The sequence below is a fragment of the Artemia franciscana genome, chromosome 13 (assembly GCF_032884065.1).
Source record: "Artemia franciscana chromosome 13, ASM3288406v1, whole genome shotgun sequence".
NCBI lineage: Eukaryota > Metazoa > Arthropoda > Branchiopoda > Anostraca > Artemiidae > Artemia > Artemia franciscana.
The window spans coordinates 23,353,764-23,369,082 of record NC_088875.1 but is presented as its reverse complement, the minus strand read 5'-3'; the positions used below and the strand labels follow the sequence as shown (position 1 = coordinate 23,369,082).

At 36.0% G+C, this 15,319-nt stretch overlaps 1 protein-coding gene across 1 annotated transcript in view; it reads left to right on the top strand.

Moving 5' to 3' along the window:
• The window catches only part of LOC136034280 (GTP-binding protein RAD-like), a 66,522-nt gene that overhangs the window by 19,033 nt on the left and 32,170 nt on the right, over positions 1-15,319 (top strand). The window contains exon 3 of the mRNA XM_065715421.1: positions 3,571-3,662. Within this exon, the coding sequence (XP_065571493.1) occupies positions 3,571-3,662 (92 nt within the window). The remainder of the gene's footprint in view (positions 1-3,570; positions 3,663-15,319) is intronic.

The following is a 15,319-nucleotide window of genomic DNA, read 5'->3' as shown; positions in this document are numbered from 1 at the left end:
GGAATGTGTCTTTGTTTTTCTTTCTTCTTTTTGATATTCCATCGCCATGCCGTTGTGTTATTGATGGTTATAAAATACATTCATTCATTCTTTCAGAATATAAAAATCCTTCGGGTACTTCTAAATCAGTCACTACAGTGATAAAGCCTATTCCGTCGGGTTCCACCTTATTTGGGCGGTCGATTAATGGGTAACAGGTCAAAGTCGATCAAGCATTGATCTTTTAGCGGCTGGTAACAATTGCTGGAAATCACGACGATAACTTGGATTCATACTCGGAAAATGAATTGTGCTCACCGCCTCCGTCACTTTTTGTAGCAAATGGACTTCCACGATTAGCCGATATGCCTGCCCTCACCGATGTGATGTGGCATTTAAAGGCAAAGCAGCAGCCAAAAACTTAAGACTTCGTCAAAGATTTCAGTGACAAGCATATAGTTTTCGATGGTGGGACACTGCTTCAGTGAATCCCTTGGGAAAAACTCAACTTATGGTAGTATCTGCCATAACTGTGTTGACTAAATTGCACGCAAATACGGGTTGCAAAGGAAGTCGGTAGTTTTCGACGGATAGAACCAAGCATCTTCAGTCAAAGACATCAGCCATTTGAGATGGAAAGGGACACGATCTTACCCACACATCAATTTTAACAGGAATACTGTCTGTTCTACAAACAAAGAAGTGCTCCGAAGTATCTTCAAGAATAATCAAGCAATCATAGCCATGACCAGAGAGTACCTGACCAAAGCTGGATGTCAGGTATACCAGGCAGAAAGTAACGCTGATCTTCTCATTGTTCTAACTGCAGTTCGATATGGACAGGAAAGGCAATTGGAGACCATGGAATCAAATGGGGAGGAAGAACGCTCCTGGACTTAGATTATGCTGATGATTTAAGCATATTAGATGAAAGTGTGAGCAAAATGAATGAATTTTTAGAGGTTTTACGAGTTCAGGGTGCTAAAATAGGCTTGAAAATTAATGTTAAGAAGACTAAGTCACTAAGGCTAGGAATAAGTGAAGATGAACAGGTGGCCTTAGGTAACGAAAAGATTGATCAGGTTGGGAGCTTCAGTTTCCTTGGTAGTATTATTAGTAAAGATGGTGGGAGCAGTGAAGATGTTAAAAGTAGAATAGCTAAAGCTCAGGGTGTTTTTTCACAGTTAAAAAAAGTTTGGAAGAATAGAAAGATAAGCCTACAAACCAAGATTAGAATATTGGAAGCTACAGTGATGACAGTGGTCAAATGTGGCTCTGAAGCATGGACACTCCGAAAAGCAGATGAAAATTTACTAGATGTTTTCCAGAGAAATTGCCTACGGATTGTTCTGGGTACCCGGCTGACTGACCGTATTTCAAACAGTAGGTTGTACGAAAAGTGTGGTTCAATCCCGCTTTCTGGGGCTATAATGAAAGAAAGGTTGAGATGGCTAGGCCACGTTCTACGGATGAAGGATGACAGATTACCGAAGATTGTCCTTTTTGGCCAACCGTCTGGGGCTACTCGGAAAGCAGGTCGTCCTTGTCTGGGTTGGGAGGATGTCATAAATAAGGATTTAAAGGAAATGGGAACTTCCTGGGAGGGTGTAAAGAGGGAGGCTTTAAATAGATTAGGTTGGAGGAGGAGCGTGCGTAGCTGTGTTGGCCTCAGGCGGCTTGGTGCTGCAGTGAGTTATTAGTAGTAGTAGTAGTAGTATTTCATGCCTACTATCCTGGTTGGAGACGAAACAGATCTGATTATACTCCTGTGTTATCACGCCCAGACATGTAGCCCAGCAATCTACTTTGACTCTGAGGGTCGAGCTGGAATCTCAAAGAAGAAGTTGGGATATAAATGCGACGAAATTTAAAACTTGGATCTCGTCTATATAGCACAATCCTATATGTCCACGCCTTCCTTGGGTGCGATTCAACTTCTCGTATATGGCATTGGGAAGTCAGTGGGACTACAGCTACAGCTCTCTCATTGCAGTTTTTCACTGTAACTGTAAAACGACTGCTCAAATATGCGATGCACTTGCAAAAGAAATGGAATGAAATGCACCTGGTTCTGTGGACCTTGCAAGGGAACAAATTGTGCAAATTGTTTTACATCTGAGTTTCTCAGAGTTGATGATCAGGAAGATAATGAAAATCTATGAATATTGATATTTTGATTTTTTGTCACATTTATATCTTATATAACTGAAAAAGTTGAGAATGTTTTAATCATTAGTTAAAAAATTGAACTGGGTGATAGTTGTCATTCTACATTTTAAGACCAATTTCTTACAGTTAAGCGTGATTTAACACTAATAGAATACTTAAATGAAAGTTTTAGTTTTACTTTCATATAAAGGGGATTTTCAAAATCACGGTGATCTGGTACCCCATTAAGACATCAATTTTGTTGTTGTACGTCTTTATATGTAAAAACGAATTCAACTCTTCAAAGTCAACCTCAACCTCAAAAAACCTAATCTTTAGTTTTACGTTCATATGAAGGTGATTTTCATAATCACCGTGATCTAATACCCTAAATTTTGTTGTTGTACGCCTTTACATGGAAGCACGAATTTCACCTTCTTAAAATCAGCATCAACCTAAAAAAAAAAACTAAGCTTTGATTTTACGCTCAAATAAAAATATTTTCTTAATCACCGTGACTTATTACACCATTCCAAACACCAATTTCGTTGTTGTACGCCTATATATGCAAGCACGAAATTCACCCCCTCAAAATCAACCTCAACCTAAAAAAATATTTCTGAAATAGCTAGAAATGAACTATATTTGTATATTTGGAATCAGCATTTTTTTTTTTTTTTTTTTTTTTTTTTTTTTTTTTTTTTTTTTTTTTTTTTTTTTTTTTTTTTTTTTTTTTTTTTTAATCGGGCAGTCAAAGAATCTTTTCTCTTGCAATTTGTTTCCGGTCAAACTGTTCCCTTCCTGGACGAATATTTATGACCGAAAGAACGAGCACTAAAACCCAACATTAAATAAAGAAACTGACCAGGTGGCTTTCAATAGGATCTAGCAGGCACATTACAAGGTTCTTTTTGGTTAAACTAGTTATACTACCATGTTAAAACGTAGCAAAAAACAACAATATATGATCAATTCCTTACATTGTTGACTCAAATATTCAGAGTCATATACACCTTAACCGTCCCTTGAGACAACGATCATTAAAATACTTTTAGAAAATGTCGACATTTTCTATTATTTAGAAAATGCCGTGGATTATAGGGAATAAGTTATTTCTCGTAGATCAAAAGAACTTTTTTGTACCTTACCCCATTAGGTAAAAATCACTGCTAATTCATTTGCTCAGTCAAAAGTAGAAATGTGTTATTTTCTCCGCTAGTTTTTGTAATAACCCACTACATCGCCTTGACCTCAACTAATCCATTAAGGAAACAAGAGAAAGAGCTCAGAAAAAAAAGTCAGGCACGAGAAATTATAATGACACAAATAAGAACATATTAGGTGATAGGAACTATAACGATATTCTTAATTAATGATACAAACAGCCCTTGCTGTCTGTCTTATAAATACCGCAATTAGAAGGATTTACTTTTTCTATTCTAGATGACGACGCAGAGGAAAAATCTGTTTCGATCCTCTTGGACGGAGAAGAATCAGAGCTTACTTTATATGATTTTCCTTTTGGTACCATTTCGGTAAGTTCCTTTTCCTTTCTAAGAGTTTTAAATTGATTAAAATATACAACTGGGGAAAGTACAATTGTTTCTCTCTTTCTAAAGTAGAAGATAAGACAGTTTATAAATGGAGCCAGGTATTCCAAAAGACAAAATAGGGTACAAAAGAAAAGAAATAAATTATATGTTTTATGAAATAGTGAAACAGTTCTGGTATCTTTAGTATTTGGTTTCAAAACTTAAGAAGAATACAACTTTTCGTCAAAACAATTAGCATGTTCATAAAAGCCGTGGATTTTTTTTTAATAGTGAATTACTTAAAACGTTTTATGGGATAATCATAGGCAGCACAATAACGCTGCCTAAGTAAAGAGTGATGTGGGCACTTACTAAATTTTTCCTTTGGAGGGGGGGGTGTCTTTAGACCAGGGCACTTCGTAATTTGGGAACTTAACATAATTTGCACTTTACGAAAAACTAAATACATTTTAAATATTTTAATTTTTTGCTTTAATAAATAAAAATTATTAAACGTTGAGGAATATACATCAGTATCTGTATGTTAAACTGACAATCCACGGTCATTGTTTATTTTTATTTTTTTATTTCAGTAAAGTCAAATTACGTTCCGGTCTTGAGAAGGCATGGGGGTTGTCGGCCATATTTATGTTAATTTTTGCTCGTTTTGAGTTTGACTCGGTTGTTTATTGCAATTTCTGTTCCTTTTGAGTTTCATTCCTTTATTAAAGGGGATTTGCGGTTGTTTTATCCTTGAAACATTATTTGACTTTATTTCTGCTCAATTTTGGCTTAGTAGAGCTCTTTACTTCTCTTTGAAAAACTTATTTTATGGGAAAAGTTTTAAACTATATTTTTAATTAAGAGTACCTGAAAATATAAGAAGAACGGTAGTTATCTTATTCATTGCGGAGATGTTGCTCCCCTAAGGCTAAAATGATAATCAGCCCTCAAAATCTTTGTTCCTTAAAATAGTCTATTGGGTAAATGCTAAAAGCATTTTTCATATAGAATTTTTCCAATTTTGGGGGATTATGGGAGGAGTATTCACGAACAGATATTGTTTCCGGTGGATGTTTTCAACCCATCCTCCTCTATACATATAAGCAAATAAATATTTTCTTGATTTAACGCTCAAGCTAGCTCTGAAACAAGAAAAAAGCTGTCACCCCCTCTATCACTATTGCAGATTTAGTCGGAATATATTTATCCAAATAAGAAAAGGTAGGGGTGAAACCCCGTGCTCCCTACCACCACGTATTCATCTGGAAAACCTATCACCAAAGATTTTAGTATTTGGGTGTGAAATCACCAACCCAGCCTTGAAACCTTTGTAATTATGTATTACAGCATAAATGTTACTATTTCTGTGCAAACACTTCACAATAACTGCTTGTTTTCCATTGACTGCAGTGTTTCCAGTTTTCTTTTTAGAGAATCTGTAAAACTTTGGCAATTTTCAGTAGAAAATCGGTTGGAGGCTCTTACGATTGGGTAGAATTTTCAGTAAGAATGTTTTTTTTGTATTAGGTTTTTGGAGGTGTTTGAGGAATTTGCAAATACAATATCACATTCTAAAAATTCATAGAGCAGATCTACAGGAGCCAGATGCGATTCCGAAAAGAAAAACGGGATCAATTTTTCAAACTTGACAAAAAGAAGCGGCTAGACGCTCGAAAAAATAATGAAATGTATTTTAATTTGAAAGAAAGTGCAGTCATATTTCATTAAGATTTTAAAGCTGTTCAATTAGAAATGTTTCTTCATCAACATCTACTTTTTCTCACCCTTTTAGGCTCCACGCGACATACCACTCACTTGAGGACGGTGAGAGAAAATCCGGACAAATTCCGGACACCAGGTCTTTAACTATTGAGTCTGAGTTAAGAGGATAAACTTTTTTTTTACCTCCATTTACAGACAGTTATTCACGAATGATAAAGGGAAAAAGCAAAGTCGTAGCTTATTAATATTCATATAACTACAAAAAAATATATAAATATTATCAGAACTTTCAAATACATATACTGTATTTTATACATTAAAATAAAGAAACAAGTGCGTTCACTTTGGCCATCCATCTCCCACCGCTGTTTAAAACGGCTGAGAAACGGTTTAAGACCATTTTGCGCAAGAATTCACTCTAAAATACTGAAGGTTGAGTGTTTCATCATCCGTTTTCGTTCTGATATTATGTTTTTTTTGTATTGTACTGTGAATTAATTAATTAAATTATTTTCTGAAGAATTGTTTTTACATCCCTTTCAGCGGCCAGACATCTTATGGCTTTCAAGAGACTTTTAAGATTCTCTATTCTTTTAAGTTGTCTAATATTCACTAAGCGTCTTTTACAACTTTTTAATTCATGTAATAACAAGACATTTTTATAAAGTTCAGTTAACACAAAGCTAGACCCGCGATAAGAGTAATTTTTTGAAGATCCTTCTCAGATGACATAAACTAAATCTTTTGGAGAAATCTCAATTTCTAATATTTTCTTATTGTACGGTGTTGCTTGGCTGTTTCGGGCCTTCGTTAATTCTTTGGTCTAGATCTTGACGTAAGATCTTTAGATGGTGCTACTACTGTATATTTACTGAAATATTCAAGCGCAATAATGATATATTGGTCACCATCCGCGAAAATTGCAATTTCCCTGTGGTATCAATTGGCCGAATAGGAAAGGGAGGGATGACTTGGGAAAACATTCTCTCAGAGAGTGGGGTAAAAATAGCACTAACTTCATTTTTTCTCTAAAAGAGGGCACAATTCATTACTGCTTCTTCAACATGGAAGTACATATTTTCAAAAACACGAGATTGGTTTAATTTATTTAAGGTTTTTGAGAGCTCCTATGTGGGCTACTAAAAAAGTATGTGGGCTAATAAAAGTTCTTGGAGTTTTTGCACTGCTGGCTTATCATGTTAAAGGGCGGGCTTCTTTTAGAATCGTTCTAAATGATCTAGATCCATGACTTTTGAAACATTCGAACTTGTTACAAATCTCTGAATTTCTCCCCGTGTATAGCAGATGGCCTGGATTATCATAGCGGGATCACTTTTTTCTAAGCTCCGTTGAGTTTGTCTAAGAGTTGTAATCCACGAGTGATTACCATTTGGGTATGATAGTAACGAAATTGCGGGTGCTTGTTCAACGAATTGATTTTGAAGTCTGCTGGGTATAGGGCGGTCTTTACATTGCTCTTCTAAAGCGCTAATTTTGGATTGTACAATTTCTTCACTCCTTTTTTTTATTGAGCATTTTCTAAAGCTATTTCTAATTATCTTATTCGGGTTTCATTTGAACTCATGATGGCTTTTTCCTTGTAAACCTATAGTGTAGGAAATGTTTTGAATTTAAAGGATTTTGAAGTTAGTAAAGTGAATTAATTGATAAATCGCGTAACAATTAGCACGGTACAAAGATAGGCCTAAGGGTATTTTGATCTCAATTTTAGTTAACTCTAAAAGCTGGTAGTATAAAATTATTTATCCTCCCTCACTGAAATGGGAGCGTAGCGAATTTGGGTACCGGCGTCACCATTTGTGAGGTTGCCCTCTTTCAAGGACCAGAAACACAAATAGGTAGATCAGAGGCTTGCTCCTTCGACCTTTCTACGCAAGGCTGTTGTCTTAAGAAGACTTTGGGTAACTTGCGTTACTAAACGCTCTTTCTTAGCATATCTTTTCTAACCTATAAAATTAGTTACCCAAAGGTCCTAAGGAAATAATCAAAATTGGTAGAGCCTAATTTAGGCGATGTAGTTCGAACCGGTACTCAAATCCGGTGTTAACTTGGCTTTATTGTCAAATTTAAATAAAAAGCGAAAAAACAGAAAAAAGAGAGCAAAATACCATTAGCTGAATTTCCCTAGATTGTAGACAGAACTCTGTATTCTCAACGTATCCTCTAGGTCAACCAATAAGATTTCTGACTCCATAGTCCCTCTGTATAGACATAAAGGCTACCCTAGCTGTATAGGCAAAAGAGAACGTATCAGGTAGGTAAAAGAACGACCTGGGAGGAGGGAGACCTCTCCTCAGGATTCAAGTTTTACCGTATAGACACCAGAGAACGTTTCTAGGAGGTAAATGAAAAACCAGTGCCTAGGAAATTCCAATTATATGTGTCAGATTTATTATAAACTTGAGCCATTTTGAACGCAAAGCGTCCACTATCCTTTTGCATATTAATATTCGAGGCGCTGTTATTAAGACACCTTCGTTTGTTAAATCATCACCCCTACTTGGTCTGCTAGTATTTTTCCGAAAACGATTTAAAAACATCTTTTCACATTCCTCCATATTCCTTTAATCGATTTAAAATATGTTTGTTCCCAATAAAACTGTTTGAAAAGTTTGATGACTTTAAAAATGTATACGAATGACTGTCACCTGATTCAAGTCTTTTACGATTTGCAGTCAAATCTGATTCCAAATCAATTAAATTGTAACTCTTGCCATGAAGTATAAGATCACTCGTTCTGTTATCATTTATACATACTCATTTTCAGTGAGATAGGTAAGGAGTTTTTTACTTTGCTCACGATATGAATTAGGCATTAGGTCTGCAACATTCGTCAAAACTTTAGATACATCTTCTTCCTGTTTTGGCAATGGTGGTGCTGGTGATGAATTTTGATGTTGAGTTTGATCAATTATATTTATTTTAAATGGTCTTTCATGGTAGGGTTTATGCTTGTCGACACGTCGAAGGGTATTTTGAGAAAAAATAAATATTTCATCGTCGGCAATTGTCTCATTGTTAATAAATTTAACAAGATTATCTTCAAAGTGCTCTTTTGGTGAATGAGCGAGTTCTTTTGGCGTAAAATAGTGAGGTTGAGCCATTTCTCTAGAAAACTACTTAAAAGCTCCGCTATTTTTGGCAGTAACAGTGAAGAGAAGCTACCACCCGCTTGAACACGCCGTTATCTTTTAAAGTATTTTCCTTAATTTTTGCAAGGTAGGTAACGTACAAGTGGACCATGTTGCTTTGTCTGTTGCTTAACTAGGTCTGGCAGTTAAATATTACCCTCACTTTAATTTAAGCGAAGCTCAGATAGCAGACTAATGAATTCATTGTCAATGCCGTGTTTGAGCATAGGCTTCCTAAGCTATGCTTTTGTTTTATTTGGGACCAAAACCAAATTTCTCTTTTCTCGTAGTTTCTTCAGTGTCATAATGGTAACTAATGACCTTTTTTATTATTCCCGGGTAGATGTGCGATAATTTCATTGTCGAAAATATACATGACCACAAGCAACTCTTTGGGTGTGTTTTGATTGAGATCCAATAGAAATAAACAATAGGGGCTATTTGTAGCTTGATTGTATGCTGAGAGTCGAAATTTCGGTTGATTGTTTAAAGTTATAAGAGGACTTGAATCATGAACAGCCATGGCATAGTAAGTACAATTCAATTCAAGTGTTCTCATACATTTGCTCTAATAAAAGAGATTGCTGAAAATAACGGTTACGGAAATTTTTTCATGATGAAATCGGACCGTAAATTCAAAAAAACAAGGAATAGACTGAGAAAGATTACACGATACTCTATAAAAAAAAACATGAAGATATCATTGCTACAGAAACTAAAACTAATCCAAAGAAGTTCTGGGATTATGTATCATCAGCAAAGCCAAGACGACATTCCATTCCCTATCTAACCACGCCATCTGGCAAAATCACCGATCATACAGAGATAGCAGAAACCTTAAACAAACAATATTCCTCAGTCTACACAGTGGAAAACTCTAGAAACATCCCAGATACCCGGGAATACCCTGTCATTGTAACAATGCCAATGGTTGTCATTTTTGAGTCAGATGTCCAAAAACAACTAAAAAAGCTTGACGCATCGAAATCGAAAGGACCAGACGGTATACACCCGAGACTACTCAAAGAGACTGCTGAGCTAATATCCTCACCTTTAGCAAAAATCTTCAAGAAATCACTAAAGGAAAAAGCTGTCCCCTCTGACTGGAAAAAAGCTACTGTTGTACCATTACACAAGAAAGGCTCCAAAGACAAAGCTGAAAATTATAGGCCAATAAGTCTAACATCAGTAACTTCAAAAGACACTCGAGGGAATCATAAATAATGCTGTCACTAAGCACTTGACATACAACAACATCATGTCTCCAAATCAGCATGGTTTCCGAAATGGCCATTCCACGGACACAAACTTAATACTGTCATACAATGAAGTCACCAAACTAATGCAGATGATTCTAAACTCATCGGGGCAGTATCATCTCGGACGGAGGCTGCCTCAATCCAAGCCGATCTCGACAAGCTGGATGACTGGGCTAGACAATGGCTACTTGAATTTAATTCAAGTAAATGTAAAGTTTTACATTTTGGCAATAAAAATCAAAACATATTTACACCATGCAAAGCCAAATAACTGGTCAAAGAGAACCCCTAGTTGCAGTTACAGAGGAAAGAGACTTGGGTGTCATGTTGACTGCCAGTTAAAGTTTCGAAGTCATACCAAAAAGATTGTAGCTAGTGCGAACCGTGCTTTAGGGACAATTAAACGAACATTCAGGACTAGATCTCCACGAACAATCACAAAGCTATACAAGAGTATTGTCAGACCAAGGCTAGAAACTGGCATGTCAATTGCATCTCCCTTCTACAAAGTAGACAAGGACATGCTAGAGAAAGTACAGAGGAGAGCAACAAAGATAGTTGACGGGTGCCAACATCTTCCTTACCCAATGAGACTGCAAACTCTGAACTTATGCAGTATGACTTACCGAAGAAAAAGGGGTGACATGATTAACACTTACAAATTGATTCACAACAATCCAATTCATGGTCTCTTCTTCATCGATTCATCACAGCGGACAAGGGGTCATTCTAAGAAGCTCATAAAGGTCAACGCTCAGAGGAGGGAACGCCATCACTTCCTAACCAACCGGGTAGTAGACCAGTGGAACTCCCTGAGCGATCATACTGTATCCAGTAAGACCGTCAAAGAATTCAAAGTCTCACTTGCCAAGGAGTGGAGCAATAAGGAATGGAGGCTGGAACGGGACACCTTGGAGTCTCAGACCAGAACATAAACCTTAGTCAATAAAACCTACTCAATATTCAAAACAATTCCGAATCGATCCACATGGCGATTTTTGAAGAAATGCTGAGCACACAGGATGGAAATCCTGACTACAGGATGGAAAATCTTCAATTGTTCCAAGTTGCAATTTAAGGTAAATTTAAGGTAAATAAATGTACCATCTCCTGAGGCCATTCTTCAATGGATTCAGCTAAATCATCAGTAATCAACCACGAATTTCATTCAATAACATTAAACAGGTCAAGTTCCCTTATGAACTGTTGTGTCTGGTGAAAGTCTTTATTTTATAATAGGACTCTTGCAACACACTATAGCAATTATCGATATTTGTTTGGATTTTCTAAAACCATTTTATCATGATTTTGAATTATTTTCGTTAAAAGTGTTGTTTTGCCAGATATTGATGGACCTCAAAGAAACAATCTGAATTGAGTTTAAAATTGATCCTTATTACTCTTCTCGCTATCAAAGTACAACTAACGTAACCCAACCTCAGTCTGTTGAATAACCTTCAAAAGAATAATATATGTTTTGTTTAATATAAATAAATATTCTATTTATTTTATAAATATATATATATATATACATGGACATAAAATGTGCACTTGAACATATTTAAATGAACAGTAATCAACAACATTAAAAAAGCACTTGAGGTACCCTAATTCCCCGCCCATCACTTTTGACTCTTAAAAAGGAAACTAGAACTTTCAATTAAAAGTCAAATGAGCCTTTTACAAATTTTTTACGACTGCCCCTTCCATATAAAACTTATATGCCCCTTGGCATAGCTTACAACACTTGCTCTCTGGAGCTGTCGGGGTTGTGTTGACTCCGGAGGCACGGTATTGTTATATGATGTTTGGACTATTTTCAACAAAATGACCATCAGAAAATTTCAATCAGTTTCATTTGAGGCAAGGAGGGCGTGGGCAGGTAGTTGCCCTTCGATGGATTTTGACTCTTAAAAGGAGAATAGAACGTCCGATTTCCAATCAAAGGACCCCCTGTGAAGTTTAAAAGACCAAACCTTCCATACAAAGTGCCTCTGTGAAAAAATTTGATAAATAATAAATAAATCATAATTAGACATTCAAGCCTTATGGTCTTTACTAGAGGCAGCGCTATAGCGTTGCCACTTACCAAATAATTAAGTTTAAATTTCATATCTTTACTGAAATGATTTTTTCTTCATATAATAGCATGGGAAAAAGTTCAGGAAGAATAAAATATAAATCTTCTAACAAATGAGTTTTCACATAGCAGCCAATTTCTGTCTATGTCGGTTTAACTTAGCTCTATTGATAACTAAACGCCCTTTATGTAATTACAGGCATAATGCAATTGTCATTCAATTCCTAATTATTTTTAGAACTTTCTCATCAATAAATATGTAAAGCTAATGGATCAAATAATTAAAACTTGGCTTTAAGTACAAAGCTCAAACTGTTACTGACAGAGCAATTTTCCACTTCTCAAATGGGAGATTCTAGAGCTTACAGGTTCCAAAAGTCAAGTGCATATTGAAAAAAGAAATAACTCCTCCAAGCGAAAAGACAAGATAAAAAAAGATTAGACCAACGAAGAAACTCTTATCAATTGAAATCAAAACTCTTTTGATGATGATATATATATATATATATATATATATATATATATATATATATATATATATATATATATATATATATATATATATATATATATATATATATATATATATATATATATATGAAACAAGAGCTAAGAGCTCATATGGCACTTGTGACGAGGCGAGAAGAGCTAAGAGCCAAGAGATCATATGGTATAAGCTCTAACAAAATTCTATGAATCAATAGATTGATTTAAAAAGGATTTAAAATAAGAGCTCTGAGTCACGATGTCCTTCTAAATATCAAAATTCATTAAGATCCGATCACCCACTCGTAAGTTATAAATACCTAATTTTTTCTAATTTTTCCTCTCTCTTTAGCCCCAGATGGTCGAATCTGGGAAAACGACTTTATCAAGTCAAATTGTGCAGCTCCCTGACACGCCTACCAATTTTAATCGTCCTAGCACGTTCAGATGCACCAAACTCGCCAAATCACTGAACCCCTCCCCCCAACTCCCCCAAAGGGAACGAATCCAGTACGATTCTGTCAATCACGTATCAAGGACATTTGTTTATTCTATCCACCAAGCTTCATCCCGATTCCTCCACTCCAAGTGTTTTTCCAAGATTTCCCACTCCAACTCCCCCCAATGTCGAAAGATCTGGTTGGGATTTGAAATAAGAGCTCTGAGATATGAATTCCTTCTAAAAATCAAATTTCATTAAGATCCGATCCTCTATTCGTAAGATTAAAATACCCCAATTTTCACGTTTTCCAAGAATTCCGATTTCCCCCTCCAACTCCCCCCAATGTCACAGGATCTGGTAGGAATTTCAAATTAGAACTTTAAAGCACAAGATCCTTCTAAATATCAAATTTCATTAAAATCTGGTCACCCTTTTGTAAGTTACAAATACCTCAATTTTCAAAATTACCCCCCCCCCAATTCCACCAAAGAGAGCAGATCTGGTCCGGTTATGTCAGTCACGTATCTTAGACAGGTTTCTATTCTTCCCATCCAGTTTTATCCTGATCTCACCGCTTTAAGTATTTTCTAAGATTTCCGGTCCCAATTACGCTTGATTCGGTTGAGATTTAAAATAAGAGATCTGAGTTACGAGGTCCTTCTAAATATGAAGTTTCATGAAGATCCGATCACTCCTTCGTAAGTTAAAAATACGTCATTTTTTCTTATGTTTCAGAATTAGCCCTCCCCCCCCAATAGAGCGGATCCGTTCCAATTATGTAAATCACGTATGTAAGACTTCTGCTCTTATTTTTCCCACCAAGTGTCATCCCGATCCCTCCAATCTAACCGTTTTCTATGATTTTAGGTTCCCCACCCCAAACTTCCCCCAATGTCACCAGATCCGGTCAGGATTGAAAATAAGAGCTTTGAGACACGATATCCTTCTAAATATCAAATTTCATTGAGATCCGATCACCCGTTCATAAGTTAAAAATACCTCATTTTTTCTAATTTTTCAGTATTACCCCCCCAACTACCCCAAAAAGAGCGGAACCGTTCCGGTTATGTCAATCATGTATCTAGGACTTGTGCTTAATATTCCCACCAAGTTTCATCTCGATCCCACTACTATAAGTGTTTTCCAAGATTTTAGGTTTCCCCCTCCCATATCTACCCCCCGCCAATGTCACCAGATCCGGTCGGGATTTAAAATAACAGCTCTGACACACGATATCCTTCCAAACATCAAATTTCATTAAAATATGATCAACAGTTCGTAAGTTAAAAATACTTCAATTTTTCTATTTTTTTCGAATTAACCGGCCCCCCACTCCCCCCCCCCCCAGATGGTCAAATTGGGAAAACTGGTCCCGTCCCTGATACGCCGCCTGCCAAATTTCATCGTCCTAGCTTACCTGGAAGTGCCTAAAGTAGCAAAACCGAGACCGACAGACCAACAGACAGACTGACAGACCGACAGAATTGGCGATTGCTATATGTCACTTGGTTAATACCAAGTGCCATAAAAACATACTTTTCATTTCGATTCCAAATATGAAAAATCCGTTGAGTATACGCAGTCCGAAGAAAATAAACTGCTATCCTAGTCCAGTTATGCTAACATCTATTCAATATTAAATATAAAAAAAACAAGTTTTTTTAACGGAAAGTAAGGGAAAGTAAGGAGCGACATTAAAACTTAAAACGAACAGAAATTACTTCGTATATGAAAGGGAATGCTTCCTCATCAACGCCCTGCTCTTTACGCTAAAGTTTGTTTTACTGTTTTAAACTCCTTACTTTCCGTTAAAAAAGCTTGTTTTTTTTATTTTATTTCTGAACGTTTTTGAATCAATGCATGTTTTTGATTTTGGCTCTCCGCAGATGAATAATTAAAACGAAATTTGCATGTTTATTTTTTTGCTTATGACTTTCTCATAGTTTTGATCGAATGATTTTGAGAAAAAAAGGATCGGGGGAGGAGGCCTAGTTGCCCTCCCATTTTTTGGTTACTTAAAAAGGCAACTAGAACTTTAATTTATTTTTACGAATGTTTTTATTAGTAAAAGATATACGTAACTTATAAATTAGCTTACGTAACGAACTTCTGTATTCTCATGTTTTTATTACGTATATGAATGGGTTCACCCCCTCGTCAGTACCTCGCTCTTTACACTAAAGCTTAAATTTTGTCCCACATTTCTTAAGAATGACCCCTGAATCACAAAAGCCGTAGAATAAATAGTTGAAATAACTAAAGATATTTTAGCGTAAAGAGCGAGGTATTAGGAGGAGGTGAGCCCATCATATGCCTAATAATTTCTGTTCGTTTTAAGTTTTAATGCTTCTCCTTACTTTGAGTTGAAAAAAACTTTTTCATAGTTATTTTTTCATTGTTTTTTTTTCAATAATGCTAGAAAATCCTGCGCTCCCTCATGAAAATTTTCTTCCCCCATGACAAATTCCTCCAGGGAAATTTCCCAACATATTCCCCTCTTATCAAACCCCCAACCT